The sequence below is a fragment of the Heterocephalus glaber genome, unplaced genomic scaffold (genome assembly GCF_053883595.1).
Source record: "Heterocephalus glaber isolate CG9 unplaced genomic scaffold, H.glaber_assembly_v1.0 deba00000347, whole genome shotgun sequence".
Classification (NCBI taxonomy): domain Eukaryota; kingdom Metazoa; phylum Chordata; class Mammalia; order Rodentia; family Bathyergidae; genus Heterocephalus; species Heterocephalus glaber.
Genome location: NW_028258143.1, coordinates 12,841,103 through 12,860,956, shown reverse-complemented (window position 1 = coordinate 12,860,956; position 19,854 = coordinate 12,841,103). Strand labels below are relative to the sequence as shown.

Below are 19,854 nucleotides of genomic sequence, written 5' to 3'. Positions count from 1 at the left end.
CCTGACCTAGTTAGAAGTTTTAGGGACTCGGAGAATGCTTTGATTCTCTGTCCTCGTGATTAAGCCACAAAACCTTGTTAGTTCAAAGGAGGTTAAATCACCGGGAGGAGAAATGTCAAAAATCAAATTGTTTTATTTTATATCTCCTCACTCAGGGAAAGTGATTTATAGTGGAATATGCATTAATGCTCCAGAATGCCAGCCTGGCCCGTCTCTGTCTCTGCTGCCTCTTCATTCTGTAGCCTGAGGCTAGTGTACGAAAAAGATCAGTTCATGTCCAGAGAGTTTTGCCTCAAATTGAAGGCTATTAGAGTAATGGTTCTGCTTCTCTATCGATTGTTGTGTGTGTTACCATGAATTTAGACAGTTTTCAATTTTGAAACTTACTGCGGTGAAATACAGGCTGCTGTTGAAGACGTCCAGTGGCTTCCTTGGCAGAGGCTCTGAGATGGGGCTTGCCCAGGCCATGAGAGTTGGGCAGAGAGAGGGTAGATAGTTAAGGGCAATGGTTCCAGGGCATCCTTGCATGAGGACAAACACACAATTAAGTGCCACATTTGGAAAAGTGTGGCTGAGGCAGTGGATGGGGGCAAGTAGCCACAAACAAATGTAGGACACTGCAGTTGTGAGTTAGGAGAGGAGCTGTTCAGAATGGTATTGAACAGCCAGAGCCACCTCCTAGGGTCTGGCTCTATTGGTAGGATGCTCTCCTGGTGGGTCAGATTGTTAAAGGACCCTGGACAGATCAACCAGAAAACAGTTGTACTGTAGGCCATGAGCAAGATTTTCCCCGAATGTTACAAATGTGACTTTTATTTGGGAAAATGTTGCTCATTGGAGGGCTGTTTCTTTCAGTACTTGGAGTTATTGTCAGTGCTGGCTTTCTTCCAATCCTGGTAACCCTCTGAGGTTTCAGAAAGAAATGCTTTGTTTTATTTTTCCCCCTCTCCCTATGGGGTAATTGGTTTTACGTATAATTTAATTATTTCATTAACCAATTATCCTGTCACTGTGTACAAAAACAACGCTAAAAACCCACCACTTTGTTCAGGGTTAAGATGTTCACAATCAGTTTTTCCACCATTCTGAGTGAATGTGTAATAGCAAAATTTCTCACTAAAAGCTCAGTTGGACCAACTCTATTTTCCATATTTGTAAGATGCTCTTGGAACCTTCCAAAGTAGTGTCCAGTGATTTAGAGTAAGAAGAACTAAGATAAATGATCAATTGATCAACTTCAAGAGGAATTACAGAGGCCAAGGATTTAACTCAGTGGTGCCATTCCTGCCTCACAAGCGCAAGGCAGAGTTCAATCCCAGGTGCCTTAAAAAACAACAAAAAAAGGAATTTATAGTCTTGAGGATTCTGTAGGGAAATCATATTTTAGATCACTTTGAATTGTATTTTCATCAGACTGAATCTTGAAAGATTCTTTTCAGTGTAGAGAAATGAGAAGGGAATGTACTATCTTTTATCAATATCTGGTCCCACTAATGTGTCTTTTAATTGATTTTCTTTATTCATAGTCTTGTTTCATCTTTCCAAATCATGTTCTTCAATGGACAGATTTTTTTTTATCCTGATGGATTGCTTTATTAACTTGTTTATTTAGTTGTGAGGTTTATTTTAAATCTGTACCTTGTTTACTCAGTGTGTGTGTGTGTGTGTGTGTGTGTGTGTATAGTTGAAGGGCTCACAAGTCATCCATTTGAAGTGTTCATGCTCTAAATATGCTTTTATAGGGATGTTTTATTGAGTCCATTTACAAAAATTTAATTGGATCTAAATAATTCAGTCTGGCCTAAATTATGAGGTACAGATGTGTGTGATGCTGTTGCAACTGTGACAGGCCTCATCCTCTTTCAGGCTTCCTTTTTTTTCCTCATTTTCTCATTTGTGGGACTCCACATTTCGCCTTCCATGGTCATATTCCCGAAAGGCCCCAGTACTTAGACCATAGGCCTCCAAAGCAAGTTAGTATTTTTTTTTTAATGAGTAAAAGCAATTTCAGCTTTTCTTGTGGGGAGTGTTTCTAAGTCTCTAAAGCTATTCATAAATATCTTAAAATCAAATTTTACTATATAAGAAGAAAAGAGAATATTGTATTTCCGTGTCTTGGGATTCTGCCCCCCTCCACCCGCCTTGCCACCCTTGGCATGCTGCTTTCTGATCATTTGCAGTAGCAGATGGCTTTATGCAAATCAGGCCAGTTATATTTGGTCAGAGGAAAAATTACCATCCATTATGAATAATTTCTAGATTAGTGAAATTGACATGTTTCTTTGAAAACTCACCCGTATCTAGAGGGCAAACTGTCTTGCGCAACTCTCCTGAGCCAAGAGTCTGTGGTCCCCTGCATAGCCCTCCCATCTTCAAAGATGCACCACAATCTTAAGTTTTAAAGATCCGCCTGGTACTAGAAGAATTATTTTCAATGCCTGATTATTAGCCATCTCTAATAAAGCTATTATATTTTAGTAAATGGGTAATAATATTATCTTGAAATTTTGTAATTATTTTAGACAAAGAAGTCAAACATCAGTATTACTCAATGCATTTCTCATTTTTCTTTTACTAGAAATTAATTTTCCTAATTTTCTTTGGTGTAACTGTTCCCAGAGTAATTTCTACAAAATCTTGGTGCTTTATTCCTGGTGGTTTTTTCCTCCCTCCTCACAACTGTCTGAACCCTTGTGCATTGACAGAACAATCCAGCTTCCATTTCTCCCTTCATTTCTTCCTCCTGTTGGTTTTTCCACCATATTTCTCGAGATAGTGTGAACAGCCAGAAAGTGAGAGAAAGCCTTGACCAGTTAGCTTTAAGGTATTGATTGCTTTGCTGATCTCAGATAAAACATTGAGTTCTATAGCTCAGATGCCACTGTTTCCTGTCCAGGCAGGCAAGCAGAGGTGGCAGATCACTCCTGTCCATTTGCTACATGGCCACAGAAGCACCTTCACATTCTCATTCCCTTACGACCATGTTCAAGTCTTTAAACTCTCTGTCCTAAGTTTCTCTCTCCAGTATAGAAGTGTGAGGATTAAACAATAATAGAATCAGTCTCTGAAGGACAGATGTCAAGTGTCTCCAAGTGCTCCTGTTGTTCCCCACCTGTGAGGGAAGCTGCATCGCTAGCTAAAGTCATAAAAATTTGGCTAATAATATCCCACATTAATATTGCTGTCATATGCCAGGAACTGTTCTCAGCACTTTGTACATATATTAATCCATTTGAAGATAAACCATAATACTTAGTGTGACTGTTTTATGTTTTTCAGGTTGAAAATTGGTGTCCTCATTTACCTTGGAGAGTAAAAAATCCCTATGAAGAAGCTGATCATAATTCATTGGTAAATGATTTTGGAAAACTCTTCCTAAATTTGTGCATTTAGGTCAGATATTAAGTGATACATGTGGAATCATTTAGATGTGCCAACTATAATTTGAAATAGTGTTCAGCTGAAGAACTTTAATTACTAGTCCTGTAGAAATCCAGGTGACCAAATCAGAGAGTCAGTTAGCATAGATTTATTTATTGAGCAATTCTTTGGGGATCCCTAAATGATGGGCTACTGATAGGAATGAGACTTGGTGCCATATGTGGAGGTGATGGGTGATCTAATGAGGGGGCTGCTTGTAAATAGTGACCATGCCTGTGACAGAGCTTTAAAGTAGGCTGTTGGGAATAATGAGGAAGAGGCAATCTCAGCCTGCAAAGGTCAGGGGAGATTACATAGAGAAGATGACATTCGAGCTGAATTTAAAATGATGAATGAGTTTCTAAGAGGTCTAGGAGTGAAGGATTTCTCTGATAACATGAAAGTGAACACTTAGTATCATAGAGCATAGCTCGGGGGGACAAGGACGGGAGGTTTGGATGAACTGAGATGAAGCTGAGATGGGAAAGGTAAGAAGGAGACTGAACAACTGTGTATGCCACATTGAAAAGTGAAGTCTTTGTTCTTTAGACCAGGAATTAGCAAACATTTTTCTTTGACAAGCTAGATTGCAAATTTTTTTATCTTTGTAATCCATGCAGTCTCTGTTACAGCTACTCAGTTCTGCCACTCTGGCACAGAATAGCCATAGACAATATGTAAATGAAGGGACATGGCTGTGTGCCAATAAACTCTTATGCACAAAAACAGTCAGTGAGGTGGACTGGCCCGGGCCCTAGTTTGCTGACCACAAGAAGATAGGTGCTTAAAATGATCTATGGTGACTGATAAAAGATAGATTCAGTGCATGCGAGGTGTTCTGTGAAGTATTATGTTGCTCTGTGGCTCTAATCATGGGTTGTACCCAGCTATCTTAACCAGAATATTAGGAAAAATATTCTTTGGATTTTAAATCATACTGGTCAGAATTTTAAATAGTATTGAGCTGTGGTAGGGAAAGAATGTTCCTGTTTTTTAAATAGCTTAAAAATAATAAATTTTTGTTGGTTTGGAATGGGACAAAACTAGAAGATGAGCATTTATTTCCCCATTTAATTCTGTGCACAGGAAAAGGTTCATAGGCAACCAACATGATGTTGGGTAATATATTTAGATCTGACTTCAGTTTTCCTGGGGGTCTGCTACCTAGCAGTCGATTCGAGCAGCACAATAAATTTCAGAACAGAATTTCAAGGTACATCACGCATACTTGTTGTAAAGTCTGTGTTTTAACATAGCTCAGGGCTTTGCAGTGACTGTACTGCCTTTCTCAATTTCTCATTTTTTAATGATATCCCTTATAACAGATCAGCATGCAGGGACCCTTGCATTAATTTGCAATCCTGGGACCTACTAATAAAAGCCGGGCAGCATGGCAAGACTCATTTTTGAAGCCCTGGATTTAATTGACTTTCACTTTCAAGTTTTCAAATGTCACATCATGAAAACCATTAGGCTTTTTGGCTTTTATCTTCTATACATTTTATTAAATTTCTGTTTCTAGGCAGAAATTCGTATGGATTTTAATATTCTCTACAGTATGATGAAAAAGCATGAAGAATTCCGGTGGATGAGACTTCGGATCCGGCGAATGGCTGATGCTTGGATTCAAGCAATCAAGTCCTTGGCAGAAAAGCAAAATCTTGAAAAGAGAAAGCGGAAGAAAGTGAGTTTCTTCTTAATTCATTTCAGTTAGATGCCAGTTTTCTTTTAAAATTTGATTTTGCTTAGAAACAAGAGTAAGAGAAATGTCATGTCTCACACGATATTCCCTCAGAGTGAATCAGCCCAGCCTCTTGTACAGCCCTTTTTTGTTTTTTATTATCCACAGTACTTTCATTTAGCAGAGATCAGTCCAAATTTCTTAGATGAAGTTAAGCTGAATATCTGCCTGTCAGGTTTTCCTTTCAGCCACCTGTCAGTCTGAGCATGTTAGGAAACTTTTCCCACTTCTTTACCTGAACCCAGCCTTTGAGAACTTTCTATTATATCATCATGACAGTTTCACCTGTTCGTTGTTTGGACTACCTGTGAGTTCCATTGCTCCTCTGTCTAATTGGTGCTTCTGCTTATATATCTAGAAAGGAGATTTTATTAAACTTGGGCCATGTTGTTTAAATTCATGGGTCATGCCTAGAAACCCTGTGGAATGCTCCTGGCTTAGAAAATCTTCTACCTTGTTAGTTATAGATTAAGTAACATGGCTGTGGATTAACCGTTCTGATTTCAGAACTGAGCAAAGTAAACAACTTGTTACCACATCTAAAGGGAATTTCAGAATGAATCTGACTCATTTGATGTCTTTGAAAAGGAAAGTATAGATACATTTTGTAAGACCCTAAGACAAAGTTTGATGGGTCAGTTTTGCTTAGATTCCTTGAGTTTGAGACACCAAGACCAGACAGTTTGGCACTAAATAAATAGTTTGTGAAGGACGTGTGATGAGATTCTGTAAGTGGGCTGTACAATGAAAGAATACAGTGGACCCTGAAGTTACAACCGGCCTGACATACAAGTAACTTGGGTTAATTAGGATAATGGAAGAGTCATCTGTTTCTTGTTATCTATAGTGTGTACTCAGGTAAACATCCAGATCTCACAACCAACTTAATTGACTTACAACCAACTTGGGTTACAACCCACCCTCAGGAACTGATTGAGTTTGTAAGTCAAGGGTCCACTGTATTTCTCCATAATTTTAAGGAGTCATCTACAGGATATATTGTCAGGTAAAAAACAGTTAAGTGGAGACTAGCACACATTATTTTTAAAAGGAGGGGGGAATTTTTACCTGCCTGCATACATACACAAACACGTAACATGCATGTTTATTGCACGCGTTTTGAAAGATAAAACCAAAAAAAATTTTAAAATAAAGGAGATTGATGGTGGTGATAATTGCACAACAATGTAAATGTTCTTAATGTTACTAAACTGCATATGTTAAAAGGGTAGATTTTATGTTATGCATATCTTAGTGCAAGAAGAAAAAAAGGAAGGAGGGAATAGTGTAGCATTAACAGGTATGGAAACTAGACCTCTCTGAATTTATCTTTGTAGATTTGATGCTGGAACCATTTTACATTAAGTGTGAACATTTAATTATGATAAAAGCCATAAGGAAAATAAGAACAAAGAATTGACTACGTATCCATCCAGTTTTGATACAAGCACACCAAGAGGACTATTCTTAATGCCTGTAGAACCCAATTCTGATGGGATTTCACAGAGGACAAAAAGCTGCAAAATATTTTAAAACAATTTTTACAAATCATGTTGTATGTGGAAGTATCAATGTTCTCATTCTGAATTCAATGTGAATAATTGGATAACCACAAATGAGTAATTATGTTAGTGTCTTTGAGAAGTGGGATTTTCATTGTGGGAGAGAGGAAATAACAGATGTAAAATGAATAGTGTTATATAAAAATATTACAGTCCCGAGTTTGAATTTGAAGGACTGGTAAGAACTCAAAATTTATTGTATCTTAGAGGAAAAACACATTTCCTAGCTAGTGCCACTGAAAGGGCCTTCAAATAGTGATTAACTAGGGTCCCTTAAGCCCTAGACTTTGATCTCTAAATGCTATTTCCACCAAGTAGTATAAGAGATTCTTGGAAAAATGGTGCATTAAGAAGGCAGAAATTGTGCATAGCAAGCTTAGAACATTTTGTCATACCTAAGGGCAGAGAAGCTATCAAAGGCTGCTAGGAAATGTCCAAGGAATTGAGGGGTCAACTTCAATAGCTTCCCACCGGCCAAGGTGGAACAGTTTGATAGAGTAATAATCACAATTGATTGAACCACATTAAATGTGCTTATATACTTGATTTTATAATACTTAAAAAACAAAACAGGAATCATAATTAGAATATGCTTTAAAAAACACTTGTTATCTTAAAAACTGGAAAACAAATGGAAAAAAAATCAAGTAGTCACTAGGCTTGTTCTATGCAAACTATACTTTAGGGTGACCAAATAGAGAAGTTTCTCTTCGCGGATGTATTGTAGCTAATAGATGAAAAATTAATGATAGAATATCAGTACTTTGCAGCCCCCAAAAGGCTAAGGAGTTTAGTTACTGATTAGCAGTGGCTCTTAATCTCCCAAAACAGGGACACCTAGATATTTTTCCCACCAGTGAAAGTTCATAGCACTTATGAAGTAAAAAATTGAGTGTGAATTTGGTCATACCTTAAGCTTTCATTACTAATTTACCACACGTATGAAGGACAGAATGAGATCTGTTTTTGCAACACCTTGGATTTGGAATCAGCAAAATTCAAAGTGTAGAGGACTTTGTTGGAAATATAACCAGTTTCTTTAATGAATAAATTATAGACAATCCCCTCAAAGAAAGAGTAATAAGGCATTATAGAGATGAAAGGCGGCTAAGAGACAGATGAGGCAGTTATAATTATCAGTACACTTTAACTTCTGAATCACACAGCTGTACTTATAGAAGGGGGGGCTGAGGAAATATAAACATTAACTATATTCTAGGTGACATTAAGGAATTACAGCTTTTTTATAGGTGACAGGGATATGGCTGTGTTTTTTAAGTGAAAGTCTATTTTGTTTACAGATGCATTTTGAAATATTTACAGATGGAAAGATACCTCTCAACTTTGCTTCAAAGTACTCTAGGGGGTCAGGAGAAAAGGGAATATAGATTAAATAAGATTTGTCATGAATTAATAGTTGTCAAAGCTATGTAGTAAGTCTGTTGGAGCTGACTGTATTGTCTAATTTGCTTTTCTCTGTGTTGGAAAATTTTCATGGGAAAAGATTAAAATATTTCAGCTATGGAAAACACTAAATATTGTTAAAAGATACTCTAATATCGTAGCTTACTTTCCTTTCATTCGGTTCTTACAAATATACCCCATTTTCAAAAACCAGGATAATGCATCCATATTGTACACACATAGCCACGTTAAGGGAAATAATGATTTTCTTTTTCTAAAACATGAAAAATTATTTCTTTCCGGTCTTTGCACCTTCTAGAAAAATGGCATACCCCACATTGAGATTTCATTTCGACATAAGCGTGATGTTAGAATTGATCGCTTTGCGGTGTGTTACTGTGGGCTTTGTATTTGGTTCAGTGCAAATGAATACATGCCTGTTTTGTTTTCCAGGTCCTTGTTCACCTGGGACTCCTGACCAAGGAATCTGGATTTAAGATCGCAGAGACTGCATTCAGTGGTGGCCCTCTTGGTGAATTAGTTCAGTGGAGTGATTTAATTACATCTCTGTACTTACTGGGCCATGACATTAGGATTTCAGCTTCACTGGCGGAGCTCAAGGAGTAAGGAGATTACTTTTCAATTTCTAAATCAGAATACAAAAAAGAAATTGTAAACTCTTAAAAGTCCTCTATTAGTGTGTAATTTCTTGCAGAGGAAAATGAAAGTGATAATTCACTAAACAGGAGATAAGAAGATTATTTTCAGGAGCTAAATACATACACTGGGAAAAGGATAATATGTTTTCATTGTAGCTGCAGGCTCCCAAGGCTTCATGAAAGAATGCCAGAAAATTCAAACTAAGAAGCTTATTCTTTGCTATTACAGGTGCTTCCAACATCTGCAGCACAAAACATTATTGACTTTTCTAATTCCCTGTCTCTTACTGAAATTCATAGTGTTCCCTGCTCAACATCAGGCATTCTAAATCTTACTACAGGGCAGGTTCCTGTTTATAATTTAATTTGGATACAATGAATTTCCTGAAAGCCCTGATCCAGTCCTTTTTCAATTAGCCAACTTTCAGCTCAATCTGTTAACTCTTCCTTAAACTTGTTTTTCACTGAAATTTGCATCTAGCTTTAACAGTCTCGCAGTCCCTTTTCCATTTACACAGCTGGCCAAGCAGGGACACTTAGATCCCCCTCACTCCTGAGTGACTGCCCTTAGAGATGTCCTACCCAGCAGCTAAATAATGTGGTGCAGTGTCAAGTATTTCCAGGAGAAATACTGTGAATGAATATGCAAGAGATAGGATAGGAGCTAAAGCAAATAGATGGTCCATCACAAGGCATTGGTGCTCAGTGAGGTCACTTGTGTTAGGTCCAAGGTCCATGCCTGGTTGGTGGCAGTATATATTGGGATAAAAGCAGTAAGTTTGGTAATACATCAGCTATTATTTGTTAATAATTTCCTCAGAAGGGCTGGGGATTTAGCTCAGTGGTTTCGCTGCCTGCTGCACAAGCACAAGGACCCAAGTTCGATCCCTGGTACCCCAAAAAATAAAATAAAATAATGTCCTCAAAAGTTAAAGTTACAATGGTATCATCACCAATTATGACAACTCTCGTGTTGATGATGACTATTCACAACTCACCTTTGTGGACCTCTTACTGGTCTTTAGCACCTAGAAATCGGTCTGCATTTTAAAAATAAGGAAACTGAGGTTCAAACCAAAGTGATTTGTCTGCAGACTTAGGGATCATGGTGATTTGATCCCAATGTCTGTCTGAATTCATAGCCTATATTCTCACCTCCAGTCTGTGTTGGCCCTTTCAGAAGTAGACTAACTAGAGATCTTTTCATCCTTAATGCTCACTCCTATTCCTTGCAAAGGCTGTGTCCTATTGCCTTCTTCCTGCTTGCTCTAATATATGTTGGGTCCATAGCCCATAAAGTGGATGCCTTCATACACTTCTCCGTTACTCACTCATTGCCTTCTGTGGGCTGGCTTTTGGTGTGAAATCCACAGAGTTGACTAGCTTGTAGTTAAGGAGCTGCCAATAATTTCATAATTTCAACTACATTAAATAATAATTGCACTAATTACAAATCTCTTAATACTAATGGAGATATGCATGCTGGATTGTAAGTATAAGAAGTACAGAAAACAGTATTATTCACCCTTGTGTACTTAGCTCTTAGTGCCTAACACGCTGTAGGTGTTCATACAGATACTGAACCAATGAGTAAAGGAAGAAGTGAGTGAGTGAGTGAGTGGATAGATGAACACATATAATATTATGCAAGTACTAAGGACAAGAATTGCCTGGGGAACCAGACGGCTATTAGAAATGTACCAGGCAGGGTCCAGGGATTTAGCTCAGTGGCACCATATCTGCCTCGCAAGTGCAAGGTCATAAGTTTGATCCCAGGTACAAAAAAAAAAAAAAAAAAAGAAAAGAAAGAAAGAAAAGAGAAAAGAAAAGAAGAAATGTACCAGGCAGAGACTTACCCCATGATCACAGAAAAGTCTGAGGTGGTATTGGTCTTTATGCACATCAAGGTTAGGGCTAGATGTGTTTTCTTTAGGAAGAGAAAGAACAGTGGTTCTATGTTACCTGCAATTAGCATCACTTGGGATCTTTCTCTTTTTTTTTTTAGGTTGTGGGGATCTCCTTAAAGTGCTCATAGACTATTCCCAAGCCAGTTAAAGCACAGCCTCTGGAAATAGAACACAGCCATAAGAATTTTATGATGCATCCAAATAAATCCAGCATCCAAACAAGTTTGAGAACCACTGAACACAAGGTGGACCAGAGGTCCACAAACTGTCTCGCCCTGTCTCCTCTGTTTTTGTAAAGTTTCAGGGGTGTACCTCTGTCTCCATTGTTATGTATTGTTTATGGTCACCTCCGTCCTACAGTGCCAGAGTTGTATGGCCTGCAGAGATAAAAGTATTTATTTTCCAGCTCTTACAGAAAGTTTTCCAACCCTTAGGAAGAAATTGGTTCTATGGAACCTACCCTTGTCAGAAACCCAGAGAAGAGGGAGAAGGGTGCCAACAGCAATAGGGGAACGAGATTCTAGAGCAGAGTCCTATTGAGATTTTTGTCCTTTGGATTTTCACAGAGTGGTGCAGAATTATCGTGGGGTGTGAACAGTGCTAAGAATCAATAGTGTTGACTATTTTTGAGCAAATGGTAGATGCTTAGTATTTCTTTATGCCCGTTAAGTTGACATATGACTCAAGTCCATTGTCATTTCCTGACTGTAGAGGTGGCTTTATATGTCTAGGTAGAAGGGTGAGTACGTGGGTGAAAGAAAATTTAATGAAAAAGTATAATCCATAATGCTGATTCTATAATGCAGTCTAGTTAAAAGAATGTTTGACATAACAGAAAAAATTAGTGAACAGGGCTAGACTGTATAAAAAGTAATCAGTACTGTAGAGCCTAAAAATTGAAGAAATTTAGAGAATGGAGAGGTTAGATAAGAAATAGGAGGTAGAATATCATCTTCATATTCTATCCTTTTTTTTCTGGGGGATAAGGAAAGAGATTCAGGCTAAGTACCTTCTCGAAGGTCTCATAACTGCTATACAATGAAGATGGATTCAGACTCATGTTTTCCTTGATTTCAGATGCTGTGTTCACAGTGATATTTGCTTTTTCAGGATAAGAATCAGGGGTCTAGGTTGGACTTGACAGGTCAGAAGAATTGAGACAGGTATTGGACTTGGAAGGGCCATACTGTCATCTCTATTAAAAATTTTTGAAGTGGTTATTTGCCTGTTTAATGTGCCAAGTTTAGTACCTCAAAGTAAGTGATTTCTTTTTTCCCTCTTCTCTACCCTTTTTCTAGAATTATGAAGAAGGTTGTAGGAAACCGGTCTGGCTGCCCAACTATAGGAGACAGAATCGTCGAGCTCATTTATATTGATATTGTGGGACTTGCTCAGTTCAAGAAAACTCTGGGACCCTCTTGGGTTCATTACCAGTAAGTACTACATACTGTTCTTATTTTTTAAGTCCCTCCCCCAAACAAGAATAAGAAAAGATGATTAAATGTTATTTTTTGAAGAGTGTGGCATATGTTTCTCATTCCTAATTGAAATTCAGATTTTGGACAGTGACTTTCTACTTCTAGAGTTATTCATTATTTTCACTGATGTCTTGAGAAAACAAGTGTCCAGCCTCCTTAATACTTTAGATTCCTCTTTCAGTATGCCTAAACTGGCCTCATCTGTTTAGTCAAAGAAGGATTTTGATAAAATATGCAGACTGTTTCTTTTTGCAGTCCTTCGATTTGAGATGATGACTCATGTCTCTTTTCCCTTCCCCCTCATCGGTGTTCTTGTCATTCTCAGGAGGGAAAGCTGGGGCACCTTGTGTGAAGGCTGAGGTCTTTTCCTTTTTAAGATAAATCTGTGCTCCATGTGACTGTGATCCCTGGTGCTCTGTGCAGTGTTTATTATTTATAGAAGAGCCCAGTGTTTCCTAGGTATGACTTTGAGACCATGATCCAGTATTTGCAACAATCTAGTGGTTCACAAACATGGCACTAAATGACTTAAACTGTATAATAAGGTTTTTTTTCAATCTTTTTAACCTTTCTAAGAAGGCATAGTTTGATGTTACTGTATCTCTAGCACTTGTTTTGACACCTGCATGTGCTTTTCACAGAGTGACAGTGGTTGCATATACCAACCTTCAAGCACAAGCACCTAGTTTGAATTTAATACTTTTTAAAGGAGGCTTTATTTTTAGTTATCTTCTGTTTATTACCATTGACACTGGCTTTTATTTATGGTCTATAAAAGATTACTATAAAATTTTGTTTTGTTTTGTTTGTTTTTTAAGACAAGGTCTCCCTTTGTAGTTCAGGCTGGCCTTGAATTCAATATGTGACCCGGGCTGGCCTTGAACTTGTGGCAATCCTCCCGCTTCAGCCTCCCAAGTGCTGGGATTACAGGTCCATGCCACATGCCTGGCTCTTAAATATAATTTTTAAAAGATAACTAAATTTAAACAAAGATCATCTTTTGTTTAATAGTATCAATATTTGATGAATGTGGGTAAAAATTTTGAAGGCTAGGGAAGCACTGTACCAGGGGTAGTAAATACTGATCTCCAGTTCTAACCCACTTCCTAAGAGAAGAAGCATCTGAAAAATCTCAGTAAGTATAACTTGGAACTCTTGCTATGTGTTTCTTTTCTGTTGCTCTTGGGTAAGGTGATATTTTGACGGGTCTTCTAACTTAACCAGTAAATGAATTTGAATGGTCTGACCTCTGTCTCCTTTGCAGGTTAGTTAAGTTTAATATTAGTAACCTGATTTTCCCAAGGTTATATCAGGTTGAACTCCTTCAAAATTCAGACAGAAACAGGCCAGGGATTTAGCTCAGTGGCACCGTGCCTGCCTCACAAATGCAAGGTCCCTGAGTTTGATCTGCGGTACCAAAAACAAAAAACAAAAAAAATCAGACAGAAGTTAAAACTGAGAATACTAAAAATCTTCTCAAATGCACGGAAGAGAGAGATATCCATTATCTGTAAAATTCCCTTTCGTTGTACAGGGTTTTTTCCCCAGCAACATTGATTTTTCTCATTGAACAATAAATAGTCATAAGAAAGAGATAAATGGAATAGAGACTATTGATGGAATAGTCTCTTGTTCTTTTCGTTTTTGTAATATAGTTTCATTTTTTTAAAAAAAGAAAAGGGCCAGGGATTTAGCTCAGTGGTTCCGCCCCCTGCCTCGAAAGAGCAAGGACCTGAGTTCGATCCCCAGTACCAAAAAAAAAAAGAAAGAAAAATATAATCTTGGTTTGGGCCAGTATAGCACTCTGCATTTTATAGCGTTTCTCCTGTTACTTGTGTTCTTTTTTTTCCTTGAAGTCTGTATGAACCTCACACTATCACATTTGTTCTCAGTTATGTAGAAAGGACCATCTTTCTTCTAAGTTATGTAGTAAAGGCAATTGTTTTGTTTTGTTTTGCTTTGCTGTAGCCTTAAAGGCAGGGCTGTTGTTTTCTAGCATTTTGTGAATGGCAGACACCTGGAAAATGTTCAAAGAAAACTGGGCAGTTCAGACCTCTCTAGACTCATGTCTTTAACATTAAGAAGGGCTGTCTGGATGGAAAAATATTCTCAGCAGTAGAGTTTAGGTCAATTAAGAGAGGCAATGTTGTTATTAAAATGGTCACTTGGGCCAGGGATTTAGCTCAGTGGTTTCGCCGCCTGCTGTGCAAGCGCAAGGATCCAAGTTCGATCCCCGGTACCAAAATAAATAAATAAATAGGTCACTGTACATTGGTATTTGACTCGAGTTGTATGGAAAGGCACCATCTCAGAGGGATTTTATGAAAAGTGAAATGTTAATCTGCCCCTTTTGGTGACTGGACTGCATTAGCAATGACAGGCAGGGGATCTGTTAGTGCTTTAGCCCTTCAGTCTTTGGTATGATTGAGCTGAGTCCATCAAAATGCCAAGCAGGTCCTCTAGAAAGTTTCTTACCCATTGCTTTCTCCTTTTACAATTAGAAGTTGTAAGAGCTGTCTGTCTTCCTCTTGGTTGATGGTAGGTACTGTGAATTACATGTATGTTTTCATCTGATCTCTCAATTGGGAGCAAGCCCTTTACGCCTGTTGATTTGGGGAAAATATTTGTAAATTTTGTTCAATTTACATGAGGATCTAGGAAATTCAAACATTTATTAAATAACTACATAGATGCAACTAATTCTGCTAGGAGCTATGAAACTTACCCTCTTCTGTTTCATCTGAGGTCTTTTGATGAGCATTAAGGAGATATAAGGATTAAGATGCATATAGTCCAAGTCATGCCACATTTTACATCAAACTCCAGCAAAACAGAAAGCTCCAAGGAGCATCCATCTTAAAGTATTATAGCTGAGAGTAAAAAGAGTTTTGCAGGAGTCATTGAGGTATTGCTGAGGTTCCTATTAGCAGAAGGCAAGCTACCTTGAGAATCTAAGCAAGTATCTTTTTTAAGTCATTAGTATGTTCCTGATGCCCCAGACATACCAAAGCATTAGAGAGATAACATAAAGATTAACACAAACACAATTCCAAAACATATGTAAAGAGTGATCAAAGAATGAAAACTACAATTTTAAATCTCCCATATCATAAGATAAAGGTCAGTCCTCTGCTGCTAGTTTATAAAACAAACCTGTATAAGCTAGAAAATAAACAATGCTTCAGCCAAAGCCTCAAGTAAAAGGATGTTGAACTGTAAGTTTCTTGGAGACATCTGATCATTGTAGTCTTGTTGCCAAGAAACCAGATGTAGCTTACATCTTGACTCAAGAGAACCCCAGGCCTCCAGGAGGTAGGCTTTTACCAGGCAACATTTTTTTTTTGAAGCGAAACATTTATTGGTACATTTTAGATGCACATAATAATAATATTCCTCATAGGGAATTTGTACCTGTACACGATATATTTTGCTTCTTTTTTTTCCATTCTCCCCTCCCACCCCTCTTCCCCTCCTTATTTACAAAAGCGTTTCCATTTTTTCTTTCTATTCCTTTTTTCTTGTCTTTTTTCCTTTCCCCCTTTCCCCTCCCTCATTCCCCTTCTCATTTGAACATTTTTTTTCTTGCTAACCGGGATTTGCTTTAATTATCCAAGTGAATAATAGCAATAATAAAAGTCAAAGTTACAAATATAGTCACCAAACTAACTTAGAGAAGAATATAGACTGTGACTTCTTTTTCTGGAGCTCTGGGGACCTGTTTCTGTCTCCCTGCTGGTTGCCCCTGCTGGTTGCCGAACTGAAGTCACCATCCTTGTTGATAATGTGCTGTAATTGCCAATCCAGGCATGGTGGTATGCACCCATAGTCCTAGCTGCTCAACAGATTGCAGCAAAAGGATTGAATTGACGAATTCAAGATCAACCTGAGCAACATAGTGACTCTGTCTTAAGAAAATTGCCATTTTGATGAGAGCATGTTTAATGAAAGCCACATAAACAAGGGAATTATTTCTGTGGTCAGCTTTTATTTCATTCTGTGGTCATAGCCTTCCCTCATACTCTTTCTTTGTCCTTGTGTAAACAAATGGCGGTAAGAAAATCAACACGCAAAAATAGTAATTAACAGTTGTGCTTCCTAGAATATCCACTGTAGTATTTGGATTTTGTTGTTTTTTTTTGTTTCAGACACTTACAGTGAAGTGAAAATTTTAAAATTGAAACTTTTTCTAATAATAGTAGTGGGATATGGAAGAAGAAACTGAGTCACATCCTCAAAAGTTAATGCCTTCATCTGATTCTAAAATGTGTGCTTTAATCTTTATTAACTGTTATGCTTATTGGTTCAGTCAAAGTTATTCAGAAGTATTATTGATAAGAAACAACAGAAAATAGATGTTTTTATTAGGCATTCAGGAACTTAATTTGCATGAATGTTTTGAGAATTGGTGATGAAGTCAGTGTAACCAAAATCAATAAATTTTGTTTCGGTATTAACTCATTCCAGTTGGTGATTCTTTCTGCCCTCTAAATCTGTGGTCAGAAGACATCTGTCAAGGGTCTGCTGGTCAATATTTGAGACTTTGTAATACATCCATACATACATTCTCAGCTCTGTTCTATAGCATAAAGGCAGTGACAGACAAATATGGGAGTAAGATGATGTTGCATTCATATAAAACTTTATTTTTAAATGCATAAATATGAAATTCATATAATTTTCACATGTCAGAGAGGATTTTCCTGCTTTTTAAGAATCTAAAGACCATCCTTAGCCCATAGCCACACAAAAGTAGGTTTTAGGCCATCTTTGGCCTTGGTAGCACAGGCAAATGAAACATCTTCAGTTGTGTTCCATCAGGCTCTAGAAAAAAACAGCAAGTTCTATTGTTAATAGGTACATAAAAAAAAATCACACCTGTTGAGTAAGATTATAAGCATAGCCCACCTTGTGTGGCCACAACAGTGCCTGGGTAACTTATGATGAAAAGATATTAATTTCTCACCACTCCAAAGGCTGGAAGGTCCCAGGTGGAGGGCCACATCTGATGAGGACCATCTTGCTGTGCCGTATTCTAGGGAAAGGCATGGCAAGGTGAGAGACCAAGAGCCAGTTGGCACAAGCTCCTGTGTCTCCCCCCTTTCTTATGAATCCATTAATGCCATCCTGGGCACTCCATCCTCAAACCCTCTAACCCTAAGTACCTCTCAAAGACCCCACCTCAGACTACCATCAACATATGAATTTGAGGATTAAGTTTCTGACACATGGACTTTCAGGGGGATTCGTCACAATAGCATAACTTTTATCTAAAATCAAATAGTCCAGCTAGCCAATATAAATGTTAAAACATTTATCCTGGGAGAGATAACCCATGGCCTGTGCTTTAGGCAAATTGAGACCTGTAGAGGTAGTAACTCTGTTTCTTTAATAACTGCTGTATGCTTGGCCTTGGCTGGGTGCTGGGTGTACAGCAGTAAATATTGCAGTCCCCAGCTACAGCTTTGAGGGAACTTTTCATTTTACTGATACTCAACAGTCCTCTATGTTATTAGTCAGGCCATCTGAAGCAAATCCTGTCTACTCTGTGATGGCTTTGTTTCTCAAATCACAAATGTAGATATTTGGTATAAGTTATTCTAAAACAGTAGTAACGAACCTTACAGAGCTTTCAATCATGCAGACAAGCCCACTGCAGCCCATGTTCCATAGGTTCACCACCTGGTACCATTTGTAATTTAAAATATTTGTCTATTTTTGGTAGTCCTTGAAGAAGAGGCTAGAGCTTTTTTCTTTTTGGACATTGAGGTCAAGGTTGTAGCTTTATACACATCACTTTTTCTTTCAGGTGCATGCTCCGAGTCCTGGATTCATTTGGTACTGAGCCAGAGTTTAATCATGCAAATTATGCCCAGTCCAAAGGCCACAAGACCCCCTGGGGAAAATGGAATCTGAACCCTCAGCAGTTTTATACCATGTTCCGTGAGTATTTATGTTTCTCCTCTGCTTTCCAGAATGCCACCAAAGGCAACCATCTATTTAGGGTTATTATTATCAAGACCCTTAGGTGTAGAAGTTTGTGCTCTTTGTGAACCTTTTCCTTGGGAATAAGTGAATTTTTCTTTTAATTGGAGTTGAAAAACCCCTGTGAGCATTTTGTGAGAAGCCTTGGAAATGTTGTGGAGAAGGATGTTGACCACAAATTGCCTTTAGAAAAGAACTGGGCTACCTTTGAATTGGCACAGCCTAAGTACGCCTCGTGCTACACTGACGCTGCCGAGGGTCCACTTCGTTTTTAATGAAAAATGATGTCTGCGTAACTATATCTTAATGAATTAAGTGCCAAACTTCAGAGAAAAAAATCTAGCCCTTTCTAAATGCACCTTTTAAAACTCAGTGTTATAATTGACTGACTCCCTGAACACTGGACTCAGAATGAGATTCTCCCCTCTCCTGATGACCTGATAGCATTGTGATCATTAGCAGTGATTATTTTAGGTGGGAGAAGAGTGCATACTCTGAAGTATACGCTGAAGGCCTGGCCCCACTGTTAAGACTTCTAGAATTTTCTGTTTCTGGGCCATTCTTTTCCAGTCCTCACCAGGTTTCTTACTGTTGCTTTCCATTTTCCTGCTTCAGTTATTTCTAATTAGTTGATGACTGTGAAGCCAAGTACCAAATTTGATAGCATTGGTGCCAAAAATAAATATTTAAGTCAGTACACCATAGTAACAAAGTGAAGTTCTTTTCTGAAAATAAATAGCTATGTGAGTTAAACAGTAAGTCTCAATGCTCAGAGTAGATAATTCCTGTACTCTAAAATTACCAGCATAAGTTTAACCCAGAGGTTTCCGTTCTAGAAACCATTTCAGAGATGTCAATCTGTCTGCTTAGTGAAGACCTGAGAGAGCCTGCCCTGCCTTTTCCCCATGCAACTGCCCTGTCCCTTGTATACAGCCACTCAAAAATGACCCTTTGTTTGGGCCCACTAAATGTAACACTGAGCACCCTGAATTAATGCTTGGGTGTTAGTTCAAAGAAGGGAAAATTAAGAAGGGTTACAGCTGATGAGAGGAGTGGTTTCTAAAATCAACTTACATTTAAATGTTATTTTAGCCAAGAGAAGTTGGTAAGGGTGTGCTGTATGCCTTGTCAACATTATTATTGCCCCTGGAGCTATATTATCCTTTTATTGCAACCTGTCCCTAGCACATAGTTCAGGGAACAACTAATATTTGTTATCTTAGGTGACAGGTGGTTGTCGGCATGGTCAGGCATGATTAGAGTTAAGCCTGTGGTTTGTCTTTGCCGTGAAAATTGAAAAGCTGGGATGAGGTGACACCACACAAACTAAGACGTGAACTGTGTGTTATGCCAAGTGACATAAAATGTTACCTCTGTCCAAGATAGCCTAAGCTACTTGGAGGGTGTGGTAGGCATGCGCCCTCCAAAATATGGTGTTTTCTTTTGTCCAGGCTAAGAGAGGAGAGGTGTTCCAAAAAGTGTAGTCTTTCAGAATGGTGGGATTTAGTGCCCTGCAAACCTATTTTGTGTTCCACAGTACTGGTGATTGAATTGAAAGAAGTTCACTGTTTAAAATGTTACTGAAATGTAATCCCACCTATTCAAGGGGCTGAGGCAGGAGAATCACATGTTGGAGACCAGCCTGGGCAAGTTAGTTAGCGGTGCCTTATCTCAAAATAAATATAAGAAGGATGGGAATGT

General features: G+C 38.2%; 1 protein-coding gene across 19 annotated transcripts in view; it reads left to right on the top strand.

Moving 5' to 3' along the window:
- The window catches only part of Mgat5 (alpha-1,6-mannosylglycoprotein 6-beta-N-acetylglucosaminyltransferase), a 337,418-nt gene that overhangs the window by 211,661 nt on the left and 105,903 nt on the right, over positions 1-19,854 (top strand). For all 19 annotated transcript variants that reach the window (XM_087195795.1, XM_021236883.2, XM_087195773.1 and 16 more), the window contains 5 exons: positions 3,280-3,351; positions 4,943-5,104; positions 8,581-8,750; positions 11,992-12,126; positions 17,978-18,111. In XM_087195795.1, coding sequence (XP_087051921.1) covers positions 3,280-3,351; positions 4,943-5,104; positions 8,581-8,750; positions 11,992-12,126; positions 17,978-18,111 — 673 coding nt within the window. The remainder of the gene's footprint in view (positions 1-3,279; positions 3,352-4,942; positions 5,105-8,580; positions 8,751-11,991; positions 12,127-17,977; positions 18,112-19,854) is intronic.